Consider the following 26,065-nt stretch of genomic DNA (forward strand, 5'->3'; position numbering starts at 1 on the left):
AGATGACCTCCACTTGGAAGATCAACTGGCCCAATAATCAACTTGTACAGAAGGCTAGAACTCTCCGACATTAAAGACCATTGCCCAATTTTGGTCCCGGCCTTCTAGGGTGTTGGGAGGAGTAGACTGAATTTATGACCTTCCAACGTTACTGCATTTAAGTGGATTCTGGAGAAAAAGTTTCTCTTGAAGTCAAAAAGTGGTTCCACAAATTAAACCTGAATTGGATATTTAAAAATCATCTGGCTAAACTGATTTTTGGTAGAAAAATAGTTTTCAATGGGACCCATTCAACAGTCTGTCCTGATTTAACTTTAGACTGAGTTTGATTGCCATTGGCAACTTTTGTCTTTGGATTGTCTACTCTGATTTTTGTTCTTAAAAGTATTTAACTGCCATGAGGACTGAATACTTAGCTCATTTTCATTCTTTTGTGTTCAAGAGTTCTGCCTATAGGTGTTTCTCTAGACACTCTTGATCCAGATTCTGGAAGACATCTGATAGAGGATAATAGTAATGTGACTCGAAATGGTGAAAGAAGTTTGGTGAGTTGGGAGCAGAATGGAGTGCTAGATCAGGTCTCAAGTCCCGTAAGAAGAGATGTAATTAACAGGTTTTCTTCATTTTACCCCCAACATTTTCACTATTCATATTTTTTGTTCTGATATTAAAATTTTGTTATTCCATGAAATTCTTTGCTATTATGAGTTTTTCATAATATTCTTACGTATAAAAATTATCATGTATGCATTATGCAATAAACTGATATGCAACAACTGAGAGATGGACTGGCAAAGCATTAAGTGGCCATCTCTAGAGAGGTTGTTTTAAGGTGATTCAATGAAAGATGAGCTCTCTTATTCAGGGTCTCAAGTTATCAATATTCATGGGTTATGAGAGGATACAAGATACTTATAGATAGTGAGTAGTGACTCCCATCTAGGGGTGGCAACGAGCCGAGCTTTTCACGAGCTGCTCAAGCTCGGCTCGACTCAGTTTCAACCAAGCTTTGAGTCGAGCTCGATATATATACATATATATATATATAAAATAAAATTATAGAAAACAATATATATAATAAAAATATTATCATTCTTAATTTTTTAAATATCAAATAAAAAATATTTTTATATATAATTTTTTATTTTTATAAAATGTTTTTCCTCAAATCGAGCTCGAGCCGAGCCGAGCTCGAGCTTATGAGTTTTTGACTCGAGCCAAGCTTGAGCTCGAGCTCAAGCCTTATACAACCTTGGCAAGCCGAGCTCGAGCCTCATACTATTCGGCTCGGCTCTAACCAACCCCTACTCCCGTCTTTTGACAAGATGGATGAGGTACCTATAGTGGAGAGGAAAGGTCCTTGGAGCTGTCAGAGCAGAGTTGTTAGTAGTTTTTCAAGGACTAAGAATTGGGAGGGATCTGCACTTCAACCAGCAGGTAGCAAAAGGAGATTTGCAGACTATTGTTGTGTGGCTCAGAGTTGGGGACATTGGTCTACAGACATAAATTGAGAGAAATCAAGCATCTTGCTGGAGTTTTTTTTTTTTTGGATAGTTAACAATGAATCATTTAATTAATAAACATCTTGTTGGAGTATTGAGAACAACATTCCATTGGATTCGAAAAGAAAGTAACTTTTTGACAGATGGTTTAGCTAAACAGGGGGCGAACAGATCTCAAATGTACTTTGGGATTGTCTTTCTTTGATCAATATACTTTGGGCTTATCTTGGGTTCGATGAGTGATATGTAACTCTTAACTTTAGTGGGTTGTGGGTTGCTAGCCCAAACTGAAGGATGCATACTAGATTGTACCGTATATAACATTCAATTCTTTTTATAAATTAATAAATTTCTTGTAATGATAAAAATAAGTAGAGATTTTAAGAAATGATATCTAATTTTCTATTATGGTATACCTTACCAAGTTCTGACCATTTTATGTTTATCTTGTACAAGGACCAAGCTAAGGTCTTTACCCTATAGTTTCTTTTCATATTGAGTTATGGGGATTGTACATATCTACAGCTTTTTTCCTTTTTATAGGTATTGATTAAAAGGAAGGTAGAAAATGTCTAATTACAAAAGATAGGGTAGTTTTGCTAATCTCTATAAGGAGTGCAAGGTAGACATCTGTATATACACCATTCTTTATCTTAATTAAAGTGACCGGTTTCTGATAAAAAAATATAAAAATAAGGTAGAAAAATAAGTCTAGTTAAAAGTGCATCTAGGCATTACATCTTTTATCTAATTTACTTAAAGTTCTTTCCGTAGCATCTAGTTTATTTTTGCAGAATTAGGCATTGATTGTTGTTTATAGTCTAAACTAATTGATGCTTAAATTCATGAATCCTTAAGTTAAAAAAAATAAATCCTGCTAAATTAATATGTAACTTCATTTCTATATTGCTATTGTACACATACCATTACCTTCTCTAGTGCATTTACATTTTCCTTTATCTGGCAATGTGAGATATGCTGAATCTCCATATGTAATCTTTGTGGCTTTTATGTTATTACCATTTTGTTGATTATCTTGTAACTAGTTAAACTCTAATGTGAATCAGTGCACCAATTTGACTATGAAGTTATCCTTGTTCACCGTTTGCCATGCAGATCATCTTCTGCAATAAAGTATCCCAACAATGATGAAATGGATTTGGAAAGTGGTAAAGCTGACAAAGACAGAGATAAACCAATACGTAGCAACAGAGGATTGAAAATTCATAATCAAGCTGTGTTGTCTGGTCTTGCATATTGCATATCATCCTGTAGCATGATACTGGTTAACAAGTTTGTTCTCTCCAGCTATGATTTCAATGCAGGAATATCTTTGATGCTTTATCAGGTAATTTAGTAGCTCATTCTTTTTTCAATATAGTTCATAAATCCTGCATTTTGATTAGTCAAAGCATTAATTATGATTAGTAACAATTTCCTGACTTTTTTCTGTGGGTGCAGAATCTTGTCTCTGTGATTATTGTTTCTATCTTGAGTTTCTTTGGAGTAATATCAACAGAACCACTAACATGGAAATTGATTCGGGTCTGGTTTCCTGTCAACGTTATATTTGTTGGGATGCTTATTACGAGCATTTTTAGGTATGGAATTTCCTAGCCACTAGCATTATTCTGGTAATCCCCCCTCCTTTTTTGATCAATAACTGACACAGGTTTGTGAAAAAAACAATAATTATGTACAAAGATGTAGAAAGGGAGAGATAAACTCTCTTAGCTCTCCCTTACTGAACACATATTACAACAGGGCCCAAAACAGTTAGCTTCTTTCCACCCCTTGTTTAGTCAAGGTATCAGCAAAAGAGCTGGAAAGGGCTGTGTGGAGATAGGTATGGTGCTTCCCAGCTGAAGTGTAGGGTCTCATTGAGGCATGGCACCTAGAAGGTTTAAGTAGAGCTGGAAAGGTAGCATGGAGCATACTTCCCTCAGAAGTGTTATGAGCTGTGTGGAGTGAAAGAAACAAGAGATTGTTTGAAGGGATTCAGGCTTCAAAGGAAGAAATCTTAAGTAAAATTCCGGGGATGATTCATTCTTGGTTGGCAGTTCACCCTTTATTTAGAAATAGACATTCTAGTTCTTTCTTTGATTGTGAATTGCTTTTTGTAAGGAAAAAATTGTTTTGGGGAATTGGGCTTTATGGAGCAGAATTGTATATCCTATTCTCATTGTACAGGGTTTTTTTGTTGGCTTTTTGATTTAATGAAATACTTTACATTACAGTTCTCAAAAAAAAAAAGTATCATCAAAAGAGTTAGCATATCTTTTCACCCATTAAAGAGCCACCTCCATTCCTTGTAGTCGCCACATGATTCTTCTTTTCTCATAAATGTAGTCCTACCAACCTATCTCCTTTTCCTTTCAAAGCCAACTTATAATTAGCTTTGGGTCCCCTTTGATTGACAGCTTACTGATGTTGATCTCTTTAGCTTTTTGAATTCCTTCCATGACAGCCAATATTTCAGCCCTTAACGAGTCACCAACCCCAAATGGACCTGAGTAGAGAGCAATAACTTTTCCTTCATCATTTCTAAATACTCCTCCAATGCTTGAAGGACCTGTATTTCCTTCACTTCTACCCTTGAAATTCAAGTATTCAACTTGCTAAAACCACTAGAAATTGGGGCCCAAAAAGGCCTAGCAATATCCTTGAAAGGAGCAGAATCAGTTATTTCCCTCCATTTTCTCATCAATTCACTTGTAGGAATGTTCTCAAAGAACTTCAAAGATTTCACCCAATGGATCACTCTAATAGTAATGGCTTCAATTAAAGCCTCCCTACTCCTCTCTTTATCTAAAAAGGTTCTTTGATTCCTTTCTTCCCAAATTGTCCAACAAACAACTGCCCTTGTACACCTCTCCATAGAGTTCTTCCCTTCTTTTTTGGCCAGCTGACAAAAGTAGAGGCAATCAAGTATTCTACTTTTGGTGGGGAGTTCCACCTACACCCAAATAAAAAGAAAAATCATTCCCAAATTGAATAAGCAAGGGGGGCAGGAGATTAATAAGTGATAGAAAGACTCACCATTTGCCTTATTGAGAGAATACCAGTGTGGGGATAAGCACCAAAAAGGACTTCTGTAGTAAATCACATGTATTTATTCTTTCTAGAAACACTTCCCAACAAAAAGCTCCCACCCTAGGTAGAATAGGTTTGCTTCAAATCTCCTTTATAGGGAAAGGCACTCCAAGGCTAGCGCTCGGTTGTATTAAGGATAAAAAGAAAGAGGTATAGGTAAAGGAACTAGAGGAAGAGAAAGTCCAAATCTGACTATCCCTTTTTGAAGGATCTAGGAACACCCCTTCAAGACCTTGGAACAAATTCGAAACGCTACTCATTTCATACTCAGGAGGCATCTTCTGAAGCCCAAGTCCCAATCAAATCCAGCCCTTGAGTTAGAAGGAACCAAGAAAGATGAAATAGGCTCATACCTATGGTTGGAAAGAGCACAAAGGGAGGGGAATTGTGCATTTAGAGAGTTGCCCAGCCAAATATGTTCCCAAAACATGACAAGATTTCTAGAACAAGGGTTTTACTTGATGAAAGGCAAGACTGAAGGTAGGATGGCATGAATGGATTTCCATGGAGAAGCTCTTGTAGCCCAAGACAAAAGTCTAGAATCCCAACCATCAACTGCAAGACCATGGATGCTAATGATAACCCTAGCCCATAGCTTATCTTTGTCAACTGGAAACCTCTACAACCATTTCCCGACAAAGCAATATTCCTGTTTTGGAATGGTAGAATACTGGTATGTTTCATTCTATTGCCAATGGGCATATTTATACAGTAAGCTGCTGCAATAAATAGAAAGAAAGAAAAATAGAAAGAAAAGAAAATAGAAAGAAGAAAAAATAGAAAGAAGAGAAAATAGAAAGTACAAAAATAGAAAGAAAAAACTTTCTAAATCAATCCTTCCACAATCCTAGGAATATATACAATTCTATTTTCAGATCTGAACCAGTAACCCCACGTTTTCCAACACTCCCCCTCAAGCTGGTGAATAGAGATCCTCTATTCCCAGCTTGGCTATAATTCTCCGAAAGTCTGTACTATTGAGCCCTTTAGTAAGTACATCGGCCAGTTGTCCTTTTGTAGACACATAGGGAGTGCAAATCAACTTGCTGTCCAGTTTCTCTTTTATAAAGTGTCAGTCAATTTCGATGTGCTTTGTCCTGTCATGTTGAACAGGATTGTGAGCAATATTGATGGCTGGCTTGTTGTCACAATATAGTTTCATAGGCTCTTCTCGTGGAATCTTCAGGTCTTCTAAAATTATCTTCAACCAGAGTAATTCACACACTCCTTGTGCCATAGCCCTAAATTCTGCCTCTGCACTTGACCGAGCGAGCCACTACATTTTGCTTCTTACTCCTCCAAGTGACTAAGTTTCCTCCTAAGAAGGTACAATAACCAGAAGTGGACCGTCTATCTACTAGAGATCCTGCATAATCGACATCTGTATATGCTTCAAGAGTCAGTCCTCCATTTCTTCTGAATAAAATTCCTTTTCCTGGATTGGCTTTCAAATAGTGCAGAATTCGATGAGCAGCCTGCAGACGAACTTATTTAGGATTATGCATAAACTGACTTATTACACTTACAGCATATGCAATATCCGGTCGTGTATGTGCAAGATAAATGAGTTTTCCAACTAGTCTTTGGAACATCTCCTTGTCTATACTTGCATTCTCGTTGAGAGATAAAGATGCCTTGTTTAGAATGTGCAACTTCAATTCCGAGAAAATACTTTAGTCTCCCCAAGTCTTTTATCTCAAATTCTCTGGCAAGGCAGTTTTTCAATGCTTCCTTCTCCTTTTTATCATTCCCAGTAACGATTATATCATCCACATAGACTAGTAGTGCAGTAACTCCCCCTGAGGCTGTGTGTTTGATAAACAATGTGTGGTCACCTTGACTTTGCTTGTAACCTGTACTCAGCATTACCTTCGTAAACCTTCCAAACCATGCTCTCGGAGATTGTTTGAGACCGTATAGTGCTTTCTTCAACCGACAAACTTTGTTCCCTTTAATGCCTTCTCCAAAACCTGGTGGAATGTCCATGTATATCTCCTCTTCTAGATCACCATGGAGAAACACATTTTTTACATCAAACTGTTGCAAATCCCAATTATAGTTAGCAGCCAACGACAGTAACACCCTTACTGTATTCATTTTAGCTACTGGGGCAAAAGTCTCCTGATAATCTACCCCATAAGTCTGTGTATATCCCTTGGCTACCAGGCGTGCTTTGTACCTTTCTAATGACCCATCAGATTTGTACTTAATTGTGAACACCCATTTACAACCTACCGTCTTCTTGTTTCTTGGTAGATCCACAACTTCCCATGTGTTGTTTTTTTCTAATGCCTCCATTTCCACTCTCATGGCTTTTCTTCACTCCTTATTAGAAAGTGCCTCGGCTAGAGTATTAGGAATTGGAATGGTGTTAAGGCTGGCTAGAAAACTTTTATGGGATTTAGAGAATCTTTGGAATGATATATATTTGGTTAAAGGATACAATGGGCGTTTGGTACATTCTCTGGTTCCTTTTCTCAGTGCAATAGGTAGGTCATACTCATACTCAGACTGTGAAGGTGTAGGTTCAGGTTCTAAGCATCCCGTAGTTCTAGGATTAGGAGTTGAATCTTGGACTTGCACAGGTTGAGGATCTGGATTTTTCCTCCTAGAGTAAACCTGCATATATCTCACATTATCATGCACACCATTCGTGGGGTTAACAGTGTCCGAATTTGGTTCAATGGTCGGGTTGTTTGACTCTTGTTGAGACTCGGGAATGTGGGGCTCAGAGGAATGTGATTCTTGACGATTGAATGTTTGTGAGGAGGGTAATACATCTAGGGAGAGTAGATCCGAGGCCTTATCTTCCATTAATGAGGGCTCCTCTGAAGATAAGGTTGAGTGAAAAAAGATTTTCCTTCCTCAAATGTGACATCGATGGAGGTGTAGAATTTTCTGGTGGCTGGATGATAACATTTATAACCTTTCTGAGTTGGGGAATATCCCAAGAAGACACACCTGATTGCTCGTGGGTCTAATTTTCCCTTATTATGGACATGAACAAAGGCAGTGCAGCCAAAAATTCTTGGTGTGAGATTTTTGAGGCTCGAATATCAGGGTAAAATTGAGAAAGGACTTGCATTGGGCTTCGGTTGTCAAGAACTTTAGATGGTAGTCTATTTATGGTGTAGTCAGCAGTAAGGACAGCTTCCCCCCAATATTGTTTTGGCACCTGATTTTGAAAGAGAAAGTTTCGGGTGGTTTGCAAAAGATGGCCATTTTTTCTCTCAGCTACCCCATTCTGTTGGGGAGTGTTAACATAGGAGGATTCATGCACAATGCCTTCTTTTTGAAAAAATGGGGACAAATTCTGATTAAAATAATTTGTAGCATTATCATATCGAAACCTTTTAATTCTCACACCAAACTGAGTTTGGACCATGTTATGAAAGTTGGGAAGAATCGTACCCACATCAGATTTAGACTTAAGAAGAAAAATCCATGTGACCCTAGTGCAATCATCAATAAAGGTGACGAACCATCTGGAACCAGTAATGTTGGGAATTTGAGAAGGGCCCCATATATCCGAATGAATCAAATAAAAAGGAGTTGAAGATCTTTTATTGCTGATTGGGAAAGAAACCCTTTTGTGCTTAGCAAGTTCACAAACATCACAATGAAAGGTTTCAACATCAATTCCTTTAAACAAGGAAGCAAGCATTATTTTTAAAATAAGAAATGAAGGATGACCAAAATGGAAATGATGACGCCAAATTAAATCTTTATTGGAGGTAGATAAAAATGACTCGTGTGTGACATGCATAACAGTGTGAGATGATTTGTTGGTTGCTTCAAGGTAGTAGAGTCCATCTCTTTCCTTAGCAAGTCCAATCTTCTTCCCCGAAACCTGGTCCTGAAATACACATTTAGAAGGGAAGAACACAACATTGCAGTTCACATTCTGGATGAGTTTATGTATAGAGATAAGGCTAGTGGATAACTTAGGAACATGAAGCACATTTTTAAGTGTTAGCGTAGGGGTATTTCTGTCTTTATACCTTGATTGATGTTGCTGATTTGTAATGTTGTGTTGAAACATGTGCTCTTAACTTAAGTAAGGGCACATAGGTCTTTTCAGTCATGTTTTAATAATAATATAAATACTTACTGGCCGACTGGGAGAAGTTGAGTTGACTCTTTCAGTTCGAACCAGAATTCTCTCTTCTCTCTTTCTCTCTTTCTCTCTTTCTTTATCACTTTTTCTTCTTCTACATAACTGAACTCAGTCAGGCCGAACTCTAAGGCAAACCTGAATTATAACATGGTATCAGAGCTAGGTTAAATCTGCCTAGATTTCTGCTTGCCTAGGGTTCATTCTCTGCGCACCCTATCTAGGGTTTTCCTCTTTTTTTCTGTGTTCGATTGGAGATAAGGGAAAGGGCTGAAAAGGAGTGATCGCCCTCTTCCCTTGGGGGTCTCTATGCCTCCAGTCAGGTCATATGTGGTCGGTTGCTGTGATTTCTAAGATTGCCCTCTCCTAGTAGAGGAAGAATAGAGGGCCGAACTGTGTGGGCAGTGGCTGTTGTGTGTGGCTGTTGTGTGTGGACTGCTCTCCTGCTCGCATGGGTGTTACTTCAGCGATAAGGTAAGAGATTTCAGTGCATGATATCTGACCATTTGCTAGGGTTTCGGCCAGTAAGCGCTAGGGTTTATGCTGGTTTCTTTGTGCATTTTGAAGGAAGAGATATGATCATATAGTGGTGAGATTTCAGGTAGTTGTAGGAGTAGGGTTTGTGGTGTGAGCACACTTTTCAGCAACAACAAGTGCTGAAATCAGTGTGACAGGTGTGATCTAGGGTTTGTGGTGTAAAGAGCACACATTCCAGCAACAATTAGTGCTGCAATCAGTGTGATAGGTGTGACCTAGTGGTGTGTAGTGTGCAGATCTCAGTGATAATAGAATTCAGCAAGTGTGCAGAATTGGTGATAACATAATGGGAGACAATAATGATTATAAACCTAGTGTGATGGTGCCTACAGACTATCTGAATGTTCAGATGACCTCCATTAAGTTAAATGGAGAGAATTATGTGCCTTGGGCTAAATCTGTTGAAGTCTTTCTAAAGGCAAAGAAGAAGGTAAAACACATCAGAGAGGATAAACCCTCCTCTGACTCTCACGAGTATGAAGACTGGGAGCAAGAGGACGCTCAGATCATCACATGGTTGTGGAACAGTATGGAACCCAGGATTAGTGTGAACTTCATGTTCCTTGATACTGCCAAAGATGTGTGGGACCATGCGAAGAAATTGTATTCGGGGCAGGACAATACAACCAGAGTTTATCAACTTTATCAAGAGTACTTTAATCTGCAACAGGGCAATCAGAGTCTTGAGGAGTACTATGCCAACATGAGGAACATACGTAATGAGTTGAATGTCTATCATCCTCTCACTTCTGATGTCAAGATTCAGCAACAACAGAGAGAGCAGCTTGATGTGACTAGATTTTTGGTGGGACTAAAGTCTGAATATGAACCAGTACGGGCTCAGATATTAGGGGGATCAGCTCTTCCGTCCCTAGAAGAGGTATTTGCTCGACTTCGGAGGATTTCTATCGGATCTACTGAGAACTCTAATATCTTAGATAGATCTGCCTTTGCTGCATCAAGAGGCCGTGGTGGTAGAGGTGGAGCTCGAGGAGCTCAGTCTGGCCGTGGGGGTGGTAGTGGTTCTGCATATGGCCGAAGTGGCAATAAAGGTCTACTCATAATCGTGGTGGTGGTCGTACTGGGAGCAGAGATTCAGGGGGAGCCCGTGGTAGAGGACGTAGCTCAGGCCCGAGGAAGTGCACTCATTGTGGTATGGATGGACATACCATCAACTATTGTTATGATCTACATGGTCCTCCCTCAACCTGGGCCAATCATGCCGCGACCGGTGACTCGAGTTCCAGCTTTAGACAGGAGAATCATTCATCTGACCAGTTGCCTCCTACATCCACAGATGGTCCCATGAAGGAGATGGTGAGTGTTCCTCGTGATGAATATGAGAGGTTTATCCAATCACAACAGAACACGACGACTTTTGCTCACTCAGGTATGGCTTGTCTGGCATTTACACCCAATCCCTGGATCATTGACTCTGGAGCCTCCGATCACATGACTGGAACTCCAGGTGTGTTTTCCTCCTTATCTCATTGCTCAACATCACAATCTGTCACCCTTGCTAATGGTTCCACATCCTCAATTTGTGGTGTTGGTAATGTTGACCTAGATCCTATATCCCTCTCATCAGTTCTGTATGTTCCTAAATTGCCTTTTAACCTTATGTCTGTTAGTAAGCTGACCAAATCACTTAACTGCTCCATTACCTTTTATCCTTCTATGTGTGTCTTTCAGGATCTCAAGATGGGGATGAAGATTGGTGGAGGGCATGAAGCAGGTGGACTGTATTATCTTGACGGTGGTGGTGGTAGAACTTCAACAGCTCTCCAGTCATCTCTTTCTCCTCTCCAGTGGCACTGCCGATTTGGTCATCTGTCGCTCAAAGTCTTGAAGTCCTTGAGTCAACTTTCTGTTTTGGATTGTGAGTCGTGTCAGTTTGGGAAACACCATCGTGTTCCCTTTAGTTCTAGGGTTGATAACCATGTGTCGAGTCCTTTTTCTTTAGTTCATTCAGATGTTTGGGGTCCTTGTAAAGTAATGTCATATAATGGATACAGATATTTTGTCATTTTTGTGGATGATTTTTCAAGGATGACGTGGCTCTATTTAATGAAAGAAAGAAGTGAATTGTTTACCATTTTTCAAAAATTTTATGCTGAAATTCGTAACCAATTTGGTACCCACATCAAAGTTTTTCGTTCTGATAATGGCCGCGAATATTTATCTTCATCATTTCAGGAATACCTGGACCAACACGGCATTATACATCAGACCTCGTGTACCTACACCCCACAACAAAACGAGGTGGCTGAGAGAAAGAATCGCCATCTCCTTGAAACAGCAAGATCCCTAATGCATCACATGCATGTTCCCAAACCTTTTTGGAGTGATGCAGTGCTTACCTCTTGTTTTTTGATTAATCGGATGCCCACGTTCATCCTTGATGGTCAGTCTCCGTTTCAGGTCTTGTTTCCCACTTTGTCTCCGTTCCCCCTTACGTTGAGAGTTTTTGGGTGTGTCTGTTTTGTCCATAATCTGGGTCCCGGGAACGACAAGTTTGATGCCCGTTCTCTCAAGTGCATCTTCCTTGGCTATTCTCGGACCCAGAAAGGGTATAGGTGTTACCATCCTGGTTCTCGACGGTCCTTTGTATGTGCTGATGTTAGTTTCTTTGAGTCTACTCTGTTCTTTTTGGGGTCTGGTGATGCTTCATCCTCCTCATCACCTCCTCCTCTTCCACTTCCCGTTGTCGATCCTCCTCCCTTTGTTCCAGTCGTGACCAAATCCTTGCCTCCGGTGACACCACCTGTTGAACGCCCACCTATCCGTCATGTGTATAAACATCGCCCACGTACACCAGCTACTACTCCTCCGGCTACATCTCCGTCGACGGATCCGGCACCAGACCCCCACTTAGCATTTGAGATTGATCTACCCATTGCTTTGCGGAAAGGTAAACGTACTTGCACCCTTCATCCCATTTCTAATTATGTTTCTCTTACTCACCTTTCCGCTTCCAATCGCCAGTTTGTTACCTTGTTATCATCAGTTATTGTTCCTAAAGATGTCCAGGAAGCCCTTGCCTCTCCAGGGTGGTGCCGTGCCATGGAAGAAGAACTCTCAGCCCTTCATCATAATCATACTTGGGACCTCACTGCTCTTCCTCCTGGGAAGCAAGCTGTTGGTTGTAAGTGGGTTTATACGGTTAAGTATCTGCCTGATGGTAGTGTTGAACGCCTGAAAGTGCGATTAGTTTTAAAAGGGTACTCCCAAACCTATGGCATTGACTACACAGAGACCTTCTCACCGGTTGCTAAGATAGGGTCAGTTCGTGTTGTGATCTCTCTTGCAGTCATGTATGAGTGGCCACTATATCAGCTTGATATCAAGAATGCCTTTTTGCATGGTGACTTACTCGAGGAGGTCTACATGGAGCAACCTCCAGGGTTTGTTGCTCAGGGGAGGATGGTAAGGTGTGCAGACTAAGGAAGGCTAATATATGGGCTTAAACAGTCTCCTCGAGCATGGTTTGGTAGGTTCAGTGAGGTGGTAAAGAAGTTTGGAATGAAACAGTGCAAAGTTGACCATTCTGTATTTAGTCATGACTCTCCGGGAGGAAAAATACTGTTGGTGGTGTATGTAGATGATATTGTTATTACTGGGAATGATAACATTGGTATTGACAGGCTGAAGACTTATCTGCAGGATCACTTTCAGACAAAGGATCTGGGTAAACTGAAATACTTCTTGGGGATAGAGGTAGCGAGATCCAAGTATGGGATTAACCTTTGCCAGAGGAAGTATGTGCTTGATTTGCTGGAAGAAACATGCTTGTTGGGTGCCAAACCAGCTGAAACACCCATGGACACAAATACCAAGCTAAGCAGTGATATGGGTGAAGTGTTTGAAGACCCTAGCAGATACCGACGACTTGTGGGCAAACTGAACTACCTAACCATTACCAGACCAGACATCTCATTTGCAGTTAGTGTGGTAAGCCAGTTCATGCAAAAACCTCTGATTCTTCATTGGAATGCGGCTCTGAGAATTGTGAAGTATCTAAAAGGGGCCCCGGGTCGCGGTCTGATATACAAGAGTGGGGGAAAACTTGAAATAGAAGGGTATTCTGATGCTGATTGGGCCGGTTCTATGTCTGATAGGCGGTCTACTACAGGCTATTGCACGTTTCTGGGAGGTAACCTGGTGACATGGAAAAGTAAGAAGCAGACAGTTGTGGCAAGAAGCAGTGCAGAAGCAGAATATAGGGCTATGGCGCACACCGCTTGTGAACTAGTGTGGCTAAGGAACCTTCTACAGGAAGTAGGGTACAACATTAACACTCCAATGAAGCTCTATTGTGATAATCAGGCTGCAGTTCATATCTCCTCTAATCTAGTGTTTCATGAAAGAACCAAGCACATTGAGGTTGACTATCACTTTGTGAGGGAGAAGGTGCTGAATGGAGAGCTAGACACTACACATGTTAATACAGGAAATCAGTGGGCTGACTTATTTACAAAAGGCTTGAGTCGGGGAAGAGTGGACTACATATGTAACAAGCTGGTGAGTATATGAGGGGGAGTGTTAGCGTAGGGGTATTTCTGTCTTTATACCTTGATTGATGTTGCTGATCTGTAATGTTGTGTTGAAACATGTGCTCTTAACTTAAGTAAGGGCACATAGGTCTTTTCAGTCATGTTTTAATAATAATATAAATACTTACTGGCCGACTGGGAGAAGTTGAGTTGACTCTTTCAGTTCGAACCAGAATTCTCTCCTCTCTTTCTCTCTTTCTTTATCACTTTTTCTTCTTCTACATAACTGAACTCAGTCAGGCCGAACTCTAAGGCAGACCTGAATTATAACATTAAGTAATAGGGATGGAGTAATTTGAATATTCCCAATCCCTGCCACTGTGGTGAAAGAACCATCAGCAACAAAAATTTTTCTATTACTAGGACAGGGTGTATAGGTGAGAAAATGTAGTGAAGAGGGTGTCATGTGGTCAGTAGCTCCAGAATCAAGAATCCATGGAAAAACACTAGCCAAGGCATGTAATCCTAGAGATAAAGACTCACCTGAGAGAGCAAGAGAGGTAGAACCACTTCCTGGTTTCAAGGATTTCAGGAAGCACCTTAGCCTTTCAATTTCTTCGTCATTAAATGGTCCCTGACTTGAGTGTTCTTGCTGCGGGGTTGTGGAGACATTATGGGCCTGTTGAACTCCTTTTGAAACTCCTTGATTTCCCCATTCCTTGCTGGATGTGGGAGGTTTCCCATGAAGTTTCCAGCACCGATCATTCGTGTGTCTGGGCTTCTTGCAATAGGTGCACCAGAGGTTATCGTTAGAGTCACGGGTGGTTGTGTCACGAGCCCAGTTGTGATTGTTCTCACCCTTTGAACCATTGTAACTTCCTCCCCTTGCCACCATGGCTGAGCCTTCGGGATCTTTAGGCTCAAGCATGATTCCACGACGGCTTTCCTCAGCTCTGACAAGGGCTATGACTTCATTCAATGGAGGCACTTCTTCTTTGCCAAGAATTTGTATTCGGACCTGATCAAATTCAGCATTCAGTCCGACCAAAAAATCATACACCCTATCTCTTTCAATAAAATTCTTCAAGATCAAAGCATCATCTGCGCACTTTGTCTCAAGAACCCGATAATGATCAAGCTCGTGCCATAAATTTTGCAGCAGATTTGCATACTCTGTAACACTCCTGCTCCCTTGTTTGGCCGCCACAGTCTTCACTTTGACCTCATAGACACGAGCAGCGTCATGGGCTTTGGAATAGGTTTGTCGGACAGCATCCCAAATAGCCTTTGCAGAGGGAAGAAACATACAAGTATCACTGATCTCGGGTGTCATTGAATTCCCCAACCATGACATAATCATGGAGTCCTCTTCGTCCCAAGCATCAAAATTTGGCTCGCCCAACCTTGGTCCTATTCCAAGGAGGTGACTAATTTTTCCTTTTCCCTTCAAATAGGTACGCACTAGTTGTGACCACTTCAAGTAATTCTGGCCATTCAGTCTATATGTTGCCTGACTATTCTACAAATCACCAGTGTGAGGATGAGAATTTGTTGCTCCTTCATCGGTTTGGACGGGAGCACTTGTTGCAGTCATGTCGGACATTGTTAATGGAGGAAAAATAAGGCCAACAGGAAAGGAGAATAAAGGAACACTTCTGGTTACAGATCAACACTGAAGACCAGAAGAGAAAAACACAAAAAACTGGCAATGAAGGCCGAAAAAATCTCAAGGTTGACAAACCTAGAGCTCTGATACCATGTTTTGGAATGGTAGAATACTGATATGTTTCATTCTATTGCCAATGGGCATATTTATACAGTAAGCTGCTGCAATAAATAGAAAGAAAAGAAAATAGAAAGAAGAAAAAATAGAAAGAAGAGAAAATAGAAAGAAAGAAATAGAAAGAAAAAACTTTCTAAATCAATCATTCCACAATCCTAGGAATATATACAATTCTATTTTCAGATCTGAACCAGTAACCCCACGTTTTCCAACAATTCCTTTCCTCCCAAGACCTAAGCCACCAAACTTCTCCCCTGGATCCCATAGGAAGTCTCTCATCAATTCTACCCTTCTAACCCCTTTTGGAATCGTAAACACTAACAGAAAATAAACAGGTAAATTAGCTAGTGTAGACCTAATCAAGGTGATCCTTCCTCCCAGAGATAAGTAATTCCCCCCTTTTCTACTAAATATTTTATCCTGTATTGCATTGAAGTTTTATATTCAACATAGTTTTCAAGGTGCCAAGGCGAGGCTAGGTGACATGGGGCGCCTTGTCGCCTAGGCGATGGATTTTTTTAAGTGAAAAATACATATCCTAGGTAGTTCCCTAGGTTCCATAACCATCTTTATTTAATAACTATCCATAATTTTCATAAGAAAATTATAAACTTCATGTTTATGTCTAGAAAATCAACATATTTATGAGAAGAAAAAGAAGAAAGAAAAGAAAATTCCCCCCTTTTCTACTAAATATTTATCCTGTATTGCATTGAAGTTTTATATTCAACATAGTTTTCAAGGCACCAAGGCGAAGCTAAGCGACATGGGGCGCCTTGTCGCCTAAGCGATGGATTTTTTTAAGTGAAAAATACATATCTTAGGTAGTTCCCTAGGTTCCATAACCATCTTTCTTTAATAACTATCCATAATTTTCATAAGAAAATTATAAACTTCATGTTTATGTCTAGAAAATCAACATATTTATGAGAAGAAAGAAAAGAAAATTCAAAAAATATGGGGACTGAACCCCTATTTTTGTTATAGGAAAAGAAGAAGGAGGGGGAGGAGGAGGAGGAGGCACAAAATGCAAAAAATGGCAAAAAATTCAAAATATACATTTTACAATAGATGTTTCAAAAAATACCTATTATCTCAAATTAAAATACATAAACATAACATGGCTGATAGAAAAACATAAACATAACATGTGAAACATATTCAAAATGAAATTTAAAAATAAAATCAAACATAACAAATAAAACATATTCAAGTATGTAAGTAAAACTTTCAATCTCTTTTTTTTTCCAATTGCACTTCTTCAAATAACTAATATGATGTTAAACATTTTGCATTCCTGATTCTACAAACTACCTTTGTACCAACTACCAAGCCCCTTGAGGCAGGCTCAAATAAGTCCATGTTAGGGTCTTAAATCCTTAATCCCTACAAAAAATGATTTTATAATTTTAATTGTCTTTTAAAATATTTTTTTATTAGGATGAATGAATGAACAACATGGACTTTAAAAATATCCTTTATTAGGGTCTTAAATTCTTAATCCCTAACATGGATTTATTTGGGCTTGCCTCAAGGGGCTTGGTTGGGGGTCCGGGGCAGAACCCCTGGCCCTGCTGGTATGCTTAAAAAAGAGAAAAATGTGCAAATTATGAAAAGGTGCACGCCTAGGCTGAAGCACAAGACACACTAGGTACATGCCTTTTGAAAGTGTTGTGCTGAAGGCCTAGGCAAGGTGCATACCTTCAAATGCACCTCATCTGTGCAAATCACCCCGGATAGCTGTGACCAACATTTGGTAACAGCCTCTTTTTACTTTACATATGCAGGTCTTCATATTCTTCAATTGTTTTACACATATGCATAAGAAGCATCAATTATCTATCCTTTCTTATTTCTCTTAATGTGATCCATCTTTGCAGTCTCAAGTATATCAATGTTGCTATGGTAACAATCCTGAAAAACATTACCAATGTCATTACTGCTGTTGGTGAAATGTACCTTTTCAAGAAGCAACATGACAGAAGAGTCTGGGCTGCATTGTTCTTAATGGTATCTTGAACATTGAAACCATAGACTGAATTTGAATTAATATGAATATGTTTCTATATGTTGCTAAGTTTTGTGAATTTTCAGCATTTTATGCCGCCCTTGATTTTGTATCTTTTCTAGGATTATGGTTTGATTTGTTGCTGATACCATTATGATGCAGAATGAAACATGATTATTTGACAAAATTACTTATCACTTGTGAAGAGATAAGAGGAACTAATAATTTGTCTGTTTCTGTAGAATCCTCAAGTGAAAGTGAGTTCCTAATAGATAAAATGAAGTTAATCCCACTAGGGTGCAATGTACATGGATTCTATCAATAAAACCATTGAAATTAGCTGCAATCTAGGAATTCTTCTGGGGATACTGGTTATTCTAGGGATCAAAGAGAAGGTTTGTCTACACCAGAGGTATACAATGAAGAGAAATTGGGGAGACCTCAGAAATCATGGGAGTAAATGAAGCTGTTTCACAAGGGATTGAGGAAAAAAGAGGATTGAATGAACAGGAGAGGTTGTGAAGCTGTATGAACAATCAATGGCTTCTTACTTTGTGTTTATTGATGCTCTTGTTGGTCCTCTACGTTTAGAGGTGGGGTCATGGTATAGGACTGGAAAGGCAAAGAGCTAATTAGGTGAACGTGGTGGGTAAAGCAGGAGAAACAATGTAATTTATAGATTATAAAGGAAAATTGGCTAGTGAATGCTTGAGAGTTAATTTAATATAGTTAGAGAATCTAAGGAACAGATTAGTAAGTTTAGGATAAGGAAAAAACAAAATCTTGAATGTGATAAGGTAGAAGAAACTAGATGCAGTGCAACTTAGAATAGCTCTATAAACTATGAGGTATTGCAGCCTCATCAAAAAGATTACAAGGTATCGCAGGGAAAGTGTGCAAGATGCTTGTGGTCACAAAACACAAGGATCACTTAGCACTCAATAATTTCTAATTTCAACAAACTCTTTAAAGCAACTAACAAACACTGACTTAATCTAGAGAAACCAGAAATTACTAAAAACAGTAAAGCATTATTTTTCTATAAACAGTAATTTTGATTTTTTACTAACAATAGTAAATTTCTAGAAATTGAAACTTAACTCTACAACCACCTCCATGTTTTTCTTGAATTGAAACTCCTGCATTAGGTGGAGTCAGTCTGTTGGGTATTATTAGTTATTGGTTGGAGGTGGGTTGCTTGGGGACTAAGCTTTTTGTGGGTGTTTGTTCTTGTGCTTTGTGGGTGGGTGGGGAAGTTTGTTGGAGTAGTTTTACTCTGGTTCACTTTGGGGTTAGTTTTGCTCATTGTCAGGTAATGCTATTTTCTCTTTGCTTTTTCGAGGTGGTGAGCTGAGATTTCTTTTGTAGCTCTTTGACCTCCTTTTTCTTTTTGTTTTTATTTTTCTTTTTTATGGTTTTCCTTGCACATGGACTAGTATTTGACTCATGTTTCTTCTTTTGCCTTTCTTTAATATTCATCTTACAGAAAGAAAAATGGATTCGATTACTGGGAAGAACAAGCTTATAATTGAGGTTCAAGCCATTATTGTAAAATCTCATGAACCTTTTCCTACAGATTGTTACCAATTTGTTCTCTAGGTCTGAATGGAACTAACAAAGGAATTAGAGGAACTAATTCCTGGATTGTGATATGTGAAACATAACTGTAGGATTGAAGTCAGTTTGGAGAGAGGAATGGAAGCAAAAGAAGGAAAGAAATGAGAAGCTAACTTTAGAGGATTCAGAAAACTGGAGTAATACTTCAAACACAGATCAGAAATGTCCAACCCAGATCCCACATCTTTAATATATAATACTAAAATTTGCCATTGGCAAATGGGATCATGTCAGTGCAACTGATAGTTTATTTATTCTGTCTAAATATCTATTTAAAGTAGGGACTGTAAAATAACTAACCAGTTTTACAAGTGTATGAAACCAAGGTTCAAAGTATCCATACTGGCCGATACAACCAGGCTACCCTCTGAACCAGGCCCTGACCCAATACAACCCCTGTAGGGGCGTATCAAGAAGGGGCCCGGTACAATACGTATCGGCTCATATCGGCCGATACATAACGATTTTTTGAACCTTGCATGAAACAACTTGGAACACAGAAAAGCTCTTTCATTTGGATGATCTCAGCAGCACTTTGCACTTGTAATGCAGATCCCACATAGAGATATATGTAAATACATTGTCAGTAGCACAGATACATGATAACTTTCCCAGATAAATCAGGTTAGGTGCATACATGCACAAATATTCTGAAATGACTCTAGTTGATGAAGCATAATAGGAGATCTTAAATGACTATCCTGTCCAACATTTTCGGAGTTCAAATACCATAAATACATAAAGTATCTCAACCAAAGTAAAGAAAAAACACAACATATGTAGTGCTTTCTGATATTAGAACTATTCCTTAATTTGGAATTTACCATCTGAGATGCAAGCATTGCATAATTTAAAGGAACTTGAGTTGGCAAGACAGACAACCTTCCTTGTATTCTTTTATTAAGTGGGGCGGGCTAAGCTGCTCCTTACCTATGTTAATGTTCCATAACAAGTAAACCTGTTTTAGAATAGAAGCTTGTAGGATATTTTCTGGAGGTTTTAAAATTCTAAAATACTAATAATTATCAGATAGAAGAGTAAATAATAATAAAAGCAAAACTATTTGACTGGAACTATACCATCAAGACGACCATTATTATATGCAGCCTGACACTTGCTGTAGTTCCATGTAAACTGCAACCTATTCCTTGGAGCATCTTTATTATATTAGTGGCATTTATTTTTATAGTCACTTCAGATTCAATGGACCATTAAAAAGGTTTTGCTTTAAGTATGCAATACATGAAGCTTTTTCACAACATATATCTTTTTCTTGAGAGGACATATCTTTTATATCATGTGTGACATGATGCAAAATATCTCTTTTAAGGCAGGAGGTTGATAATGTCTTGTTTTGTGCAGATAATTTCAGCAATTTCTGGAGGAATTACAGACCTTTCTTTCCATGCAGTTGGCTATATGTGGCAGATCACTAATTGTTTCTTGACAGCAGCATATTCGGTACATAGAACCATCTTTATCATCACTCTACAAATTTACATCTCAATAGTACTTGGTCTCACATCCTACTTGTTTAATCTATCAATATAGAGGTTGGGAGCACCATAGTTGTTATCTTTCTGCTTTGCTGTAGTCCCTTGAAATTAGCAGTCTTCTGCGTATGATTTTCTTACACATGAAAGATTGAAAGATATCCTTGGAAAATATTCTCTGTTATTCTTTTTTGCGGTATGCAAGTTTACCTTTTCCTCCAATGATTGTGCAGCAATGTGGAACAGAGTAAGAGAATATTGCATCAGTAGAGGACTTGGGACGTAAATTCAATTATTTTCTTCATAACAACTTTTTATCTTTCTATACTGATCATTAAATAATTTAACAAATAAATACAAGTGACAAGTGGTTCAAGTACATATTTTTGTAGAGGCAGCTTTTATATGTTCAATGAAATTAAAGTGATGAGTGACGGAATGTAAGATAATACTTAAGCCTGTTAATTTGCTCTAGATTTTCATTTTCTGATTTGCAAGAACTTTTCCTCCACTCCTAATACGACAAAGAGAAACTCAACAAGGGAGTGGCTTTTGTGTTACTTTGGTTTTACCACTTGGAGGCAACCCTAGATCTACTGATCTTTGGAACCTTGTTGTTGATAGTTTCTCCAAGAAACTTGCTACAAGGAAAAGAATAGCATCTCCATGTGAGGGAGAATTATGCTAATAAACTCAACCATTATAAATTACCTATTTAAGATCTGTCAGTGTGCAAAATTCTTCTTCTAGTACTTAGATGTGTCTCTTCTTGGAAAGTGTCTCTACAGATTTCTATTGGATTTAGATTAGTGTTGGGTTGCTATTATAAAAAGCATCCATGGTATGATGGAGAATGGTGGGAGCACAAGTTTGAATGCAAGGGCCTCTTAATTGTCTCCTTGGAAAGCTATTCCCTCCTACTCCAACCTTTTTTTGGCAACACATCAGATACAATGTTCTAAATGGCTATGGGACCAATTTTGGGAAGACTTATGGTGGGGGAAGTAGTCACTTTAGGATAGATTCCCTAGTCTTTTCTCCTTGTCCCTTTACAAAGATTATTCTATTTCTATTTGTGTATCCACTTTTGAGTAGGGGTTGGTATGGAATTTTGGTTTGAGGAGACTGGAGATGTTTGTGGGTGGGTGAATTTTAAAGTCTTAACTTTTTTTTATTCCTAGTATCCAGTGATTGAGAGATTTAAGAAGAAAAACAGCCTTTTGAGAAGAAAGGATTGTTTAGAAAGTTGCAAAAATTCAAAAGAAAGTAGCAGAAATCAGAGTTCAAGAGGAGAGAAGAAGAAGAAGAAGAAGAAGAAGAAGGTGGCGGCAACTTGGGTTCAAAGAGAGAGATTTTCGAACATAATCTCTTCTCTTACTCCCTTAGTTCTATTTCATTAAGTTAAACTTTAGTAATTTATAGAGAAGCCCCTAGTTGGGCAAAAAATTAAAAAGACATAACATAAGAAAGAATAAAGCCCAGATTAAAGCCCATTACAGCAAAGAACATAAAAGATAAAAAAGGATAAACAGCCAATGGGCCATTCGGCCCATCTTCTCTACACTCCCCCTCAAGCTGAGCATAAATGTCAATCATGCCAAGCTTGCCAATATCATGCTGAAGTTTATCCTTGGGAATGCCCTTGGTGAGGAAATCAGCTAACTGTCCTTCAGAGGTGATGAAAGGTAGACACACTTCTCCAGAAGCCACTCTTTCTCGAATGAAGTGTCTGTCAACTTCAATATGCTTAGTTCTGCCATGTTGCACTGGGTTGTGAGCAATGTTGATGGCGGCCTGATTATTACAGTATAACATCATTGGCTTATCATGCTCAATACCCAGTTCCTCCATCAAGGATCTAAGCCACAATAGTTCAGAAACTCCATGAGCCATGGCTTTGTATTCTGCTTCGGCTGAAGATTGAGCAACAACTGATTGTTTCTTGCTTCTCCAAGAGACAATATTACCTGCCACCAAGCTACAGTACCCAGAGGTAGATCGTCAGTCATCAATGTTTCCGGCCCAGTCAACATCTATGTGGGCTTCAAGTTTCATATGGCCATGCTTAGCAAATAGAATTCCCTTTCTAGGGGAGCCCTTCAAATAACACAGAATCCACTCTGTTGTTGCCATGTGAGTATCTCTGGGAGCATGACTAACTGATGCAACTGACAGCACATGCAATGTTTGGCCGAGTCATGCATAGATAAAGAAGTTTTCCAAGTAGTCTCTGGAAGACTCCCTTATCTTCTAACAATATTCCATCTGAAGCAAAGAGTTTATGGCTCATATCGATAGGAGTAGCAACTGGTCTAGCACCCATTTTCCCTGTTTCAGAGAGCAAATCAAGAACATACTTTCTCTGAGAAATAAGGATCATCCTTGGATCTAGCAACTTCTATGCCAAGAAAGTATCTCAATTCCCCCAGATCTTTGATCTCAAACTCTGTATGAAGGAAAGATTTGAGATCATTAATCCCTGAGACATCATTACCAGTCACAATAATATCATCAACATACACAATCAGGTAAATGGCCAAGGACCCTCTCCTGTTCACAAAGAGGGTATGATCAAACTGTGTCTGTACATAGCCAAAGCTAACAAGGGCAGCCCTAAACCTTTCAAACCATGCTCTAGAGGACTGTTTGAGTCCATAAAGAGATTTCTTCAGCCTGCAGACCTTTCCTTTCATACCTGTTTCATACATCCCTGGAGGAAGAGACATATAGACCTCCTCATGTAACTCTCCGTTCAGAAATGCATTCCTTACATCCAGTTGATAAAAGTGGCCAATCTGAGTGTGCAGCCAAAGATAGTAGAAGTCATCTTGGCAACAGGGGCAAAGGTCTCCAGGTAATCAATCCCATATGTCTGTGTATAGCCTTTTGCAACCAGCCTAGCCTTGTACCTTTCAATGGTGCCATCAACATGATATTTGATAGTAAAAACCCACTTACAGCCTATTGGATCCTTCCCTTCAAGCAAATCAACCACTTCTCAAGTGTCATTCTTGTGTAGGGTATCAATTTCTGTTCTCATAGCATCCCCTCCATTCTGGAATACTAAGAGCTTCTGACACAGACCTGGGAATTGGGTTAGAAGCAACAGAAGAAAGGTAGGCAAAATATGAAGGAGAGAGCAAACTATAAGAAAGGTGTTTGGAAATGCAATGTGCAGTACACTTCCTTTTTCCTTTCCTAATAGCAATGGGGATATCAAGGTCTGGGAAGGATGGCTCCAAAGGGGCTGTAACAGTACCTGTTGTCTCATCTGTAACTGGAAGTGCATGAGGCTCATGTGTTGTAGGGAAAACGATCTGCTCATTTCTGGTTCTCTACTGTTGGTACAACCTAGGATTAAAAAGAGGGCGAGGAGATAAAGGAGAACACCTGTGACAAATCCTCCCCCTTTGGACAATGTCTCTCCAGAGAAGAACCATAAAAGGAAGAAAGCTCATCAAAGGTGACATCCATTGAGACATACCGAGTGACAGTCTTCGGATCAAAACAACAGTAACCCTTCTGTGTGGGGGAATAACCAAGGAAGGTACACTTGTGGGACAGTAGATTTTGGAAACCTTCTAGGGTCAACCTACTTGGATCAATCTTGTTTGGACAGTAGAATTTGGAAACCTTCCCCATCTGGTGTGTTCACTTGTTCCTCCTTCGATGTCCTCATTCAATCATCAAACCCTACAAGGAGCTTTCTTCCAAAGGAGATTTGGTGTCGGCCTATACCCCCAAAAATTCAGGCTTTTTGTTGGGAGGTGGTTCTCTAAAAAATCAATACTCTAGATATGTTGCAAAGAAAAAGGCCAAATTTATGCCTATCACCCCATGTTTGTAGCCATTGCTTGGGCTCTAGTGAGACGATCACACACCCATTAATTTTTTGTCCATTTGTGTACTTTATTTGGGCTTGGTTCTCTTCTATCTTTGGTTGCAGATGGACAACTCCACCGGACGTGGCAAGCCTTTTTGACCCAAGCCTTTTCAGGCAACCGAAGAGACGTGGAAGATTAATGTGGAGAGCCACAAGAGCAGCTATCTTATGGTCAGTTTGGGAAGAAAGGAACAATAGGATCTTTAAAGGAGTGGAGAAATCCAAGGAGGAAATTATAGAAAGGATAATCATTATGACTATTCAATGGTTGAAAACTTTGGATTTGTTTAAAGACTTCTCAGCTGAAGACAGTTATAGGAATTGGGAAGTGGTGGCATCTACAACTTCCATAAAACCTATTGTGCAGGAATTGTGGTCCCCACCAACACAACAAAGAGTGAAACTGAACTTTGATGGGAGTTCTAGAGGTAACCCGGGCCCTTCAAGTGTAGGAGGAATATTAAGAGATGAAAATGGCAGAATTGTGGCTATGTTTTCAGGACCAATAGGAGTGGGGGAATCATTGAGAGCAAAGGTGATGGCCTTGCTTCAAGGTGTAAGATATGCCAAACAGTTAGGGTTACACCAAATTGAGATAGAGGGAGACTCTAAATTGTTGATTGAGTGGCTGCAATCTAGTAAGTTGGGAGCCTGGAATTATAGACAGCCCATAAGGGAAATCCTCAACACAACAAGGAAGATAGGTGGTGCGTGCTTCAAATGGACAAGGAGATCAGCTAATGGTTTAGCTTACATGTTGGTTAAACAAGGGACTGTGAGGGAGAGAATGTTCTGGGCAGTTTTGTATTAATGAAGTTACCGTTTCCAATAAAAAAAAACTTTTTTTAATTCCTTGGATGGTTTTATTCTCGATAGTTCAAAACCCAACATTTGAATTTGGTCTTCTTGTTCTTTGGGTCTTTTCTCTCATGCATCCTTCTTTGTGGAGCTTTCTAGGGATCCTTCTTCTCAATCAGCATTCCCTCAATGAAGGCTATTTGGAGAGGGCCTGTCCCACCTAAAACTAGGTTTTTAATGGGAAAATTTACTTGTGAGAATCTCCAAAAGAGGAGACTAAACTGGTATATTTTACCTGGCATGTGTTTCTTTTGTAAGGTAAGTGGTGGAATCTTCATTCTATTTACGTATCTCCTGTTCATTTGCATCTAGCTTTTGGAAGTTATTCTTATGTAAGGCAATAATCAATCTTCTCCGTACCCAAGAGGAGAGGTATAATAAGTATTGGAGAGATGTATGAGGGCAGTAAACAATAGTGCTATGAACTGTTTGGGAAGACTGAAGAGAGAAATGGAAGGATTTTCCCAAACAAGTTACAAACTAAAGATACTCTTATTGAAGATATTCTGTTAAAGTGGCACATTGGGTAAAACTATGACCATGTTTGCATCTTTCTCTATTACAGACATTATTAGTTGTTGGAAAAATGTGGCATGGTCCTCTACAGCCAGGATTGATGTGAGATCAAGTGGTTGCCACCTGCCTGATACTTGATTTATCAAGTCGAACTTTGATGGTTGTAAT

At 39.3% G+C, this 26,065-nt stretch overlaps 1 protein-coding gene across 3 annotated transcripts in view; it reads left to right on the top strand.

Annotated features, from left to right (window-relative positions):
• Positions 1–26,065, top strand: part of GONST1 (golgi nucleotide sugar transporter 1) — a 33,780-nt gene that overhangs the window by 2,863 nt on the left and 4,852 nt on the right. Inside the window, exons 2-6 of one of the 3 annotated variants that reach the window (XM_010272086.3) lie at positions 443–613; positions 2,619–2,850; positions 2,964–3,103; positions 17,403–17,532; positions 20,510–20,608. In XM_010272086.3, the coding sequence (XP_010270388.1) occupies positions 443–613; positions 2,619–2,850; positions 2,964–3,103; positions 17,403–17,532; positions 20,510–20,608 (772 nt within the window). The remainder of the gene's footprint in view (positions 1–442; positions 614–2,618; positions 2,851–2,963; positions 3,104–17,402; positions 17,533–20,509; positions 20,609–26,065) is intronic. The other 2 variants (XM_088887679.1, XM_010272087.3) reach the window with 2 other exon arrangements.

The sequence above is a fragment of the Nelumbo nucifera genome, chromosome 5 (genome assembly GCF_055504915.1).
Source record: "Nelumbo nucifera cultivar China Antique chromosome 5, China Antique-T2T, whole genome shotgun sequence".
In the NCBI taxonomy this organism is placed as follows: domain Eukaryota; kingdom Viridiplantae; phylum Streptophyta; class Magnoliopsida; order Proteales; family Nelumbonaceae; genus Nelumbo; species Nelumbo nucifera.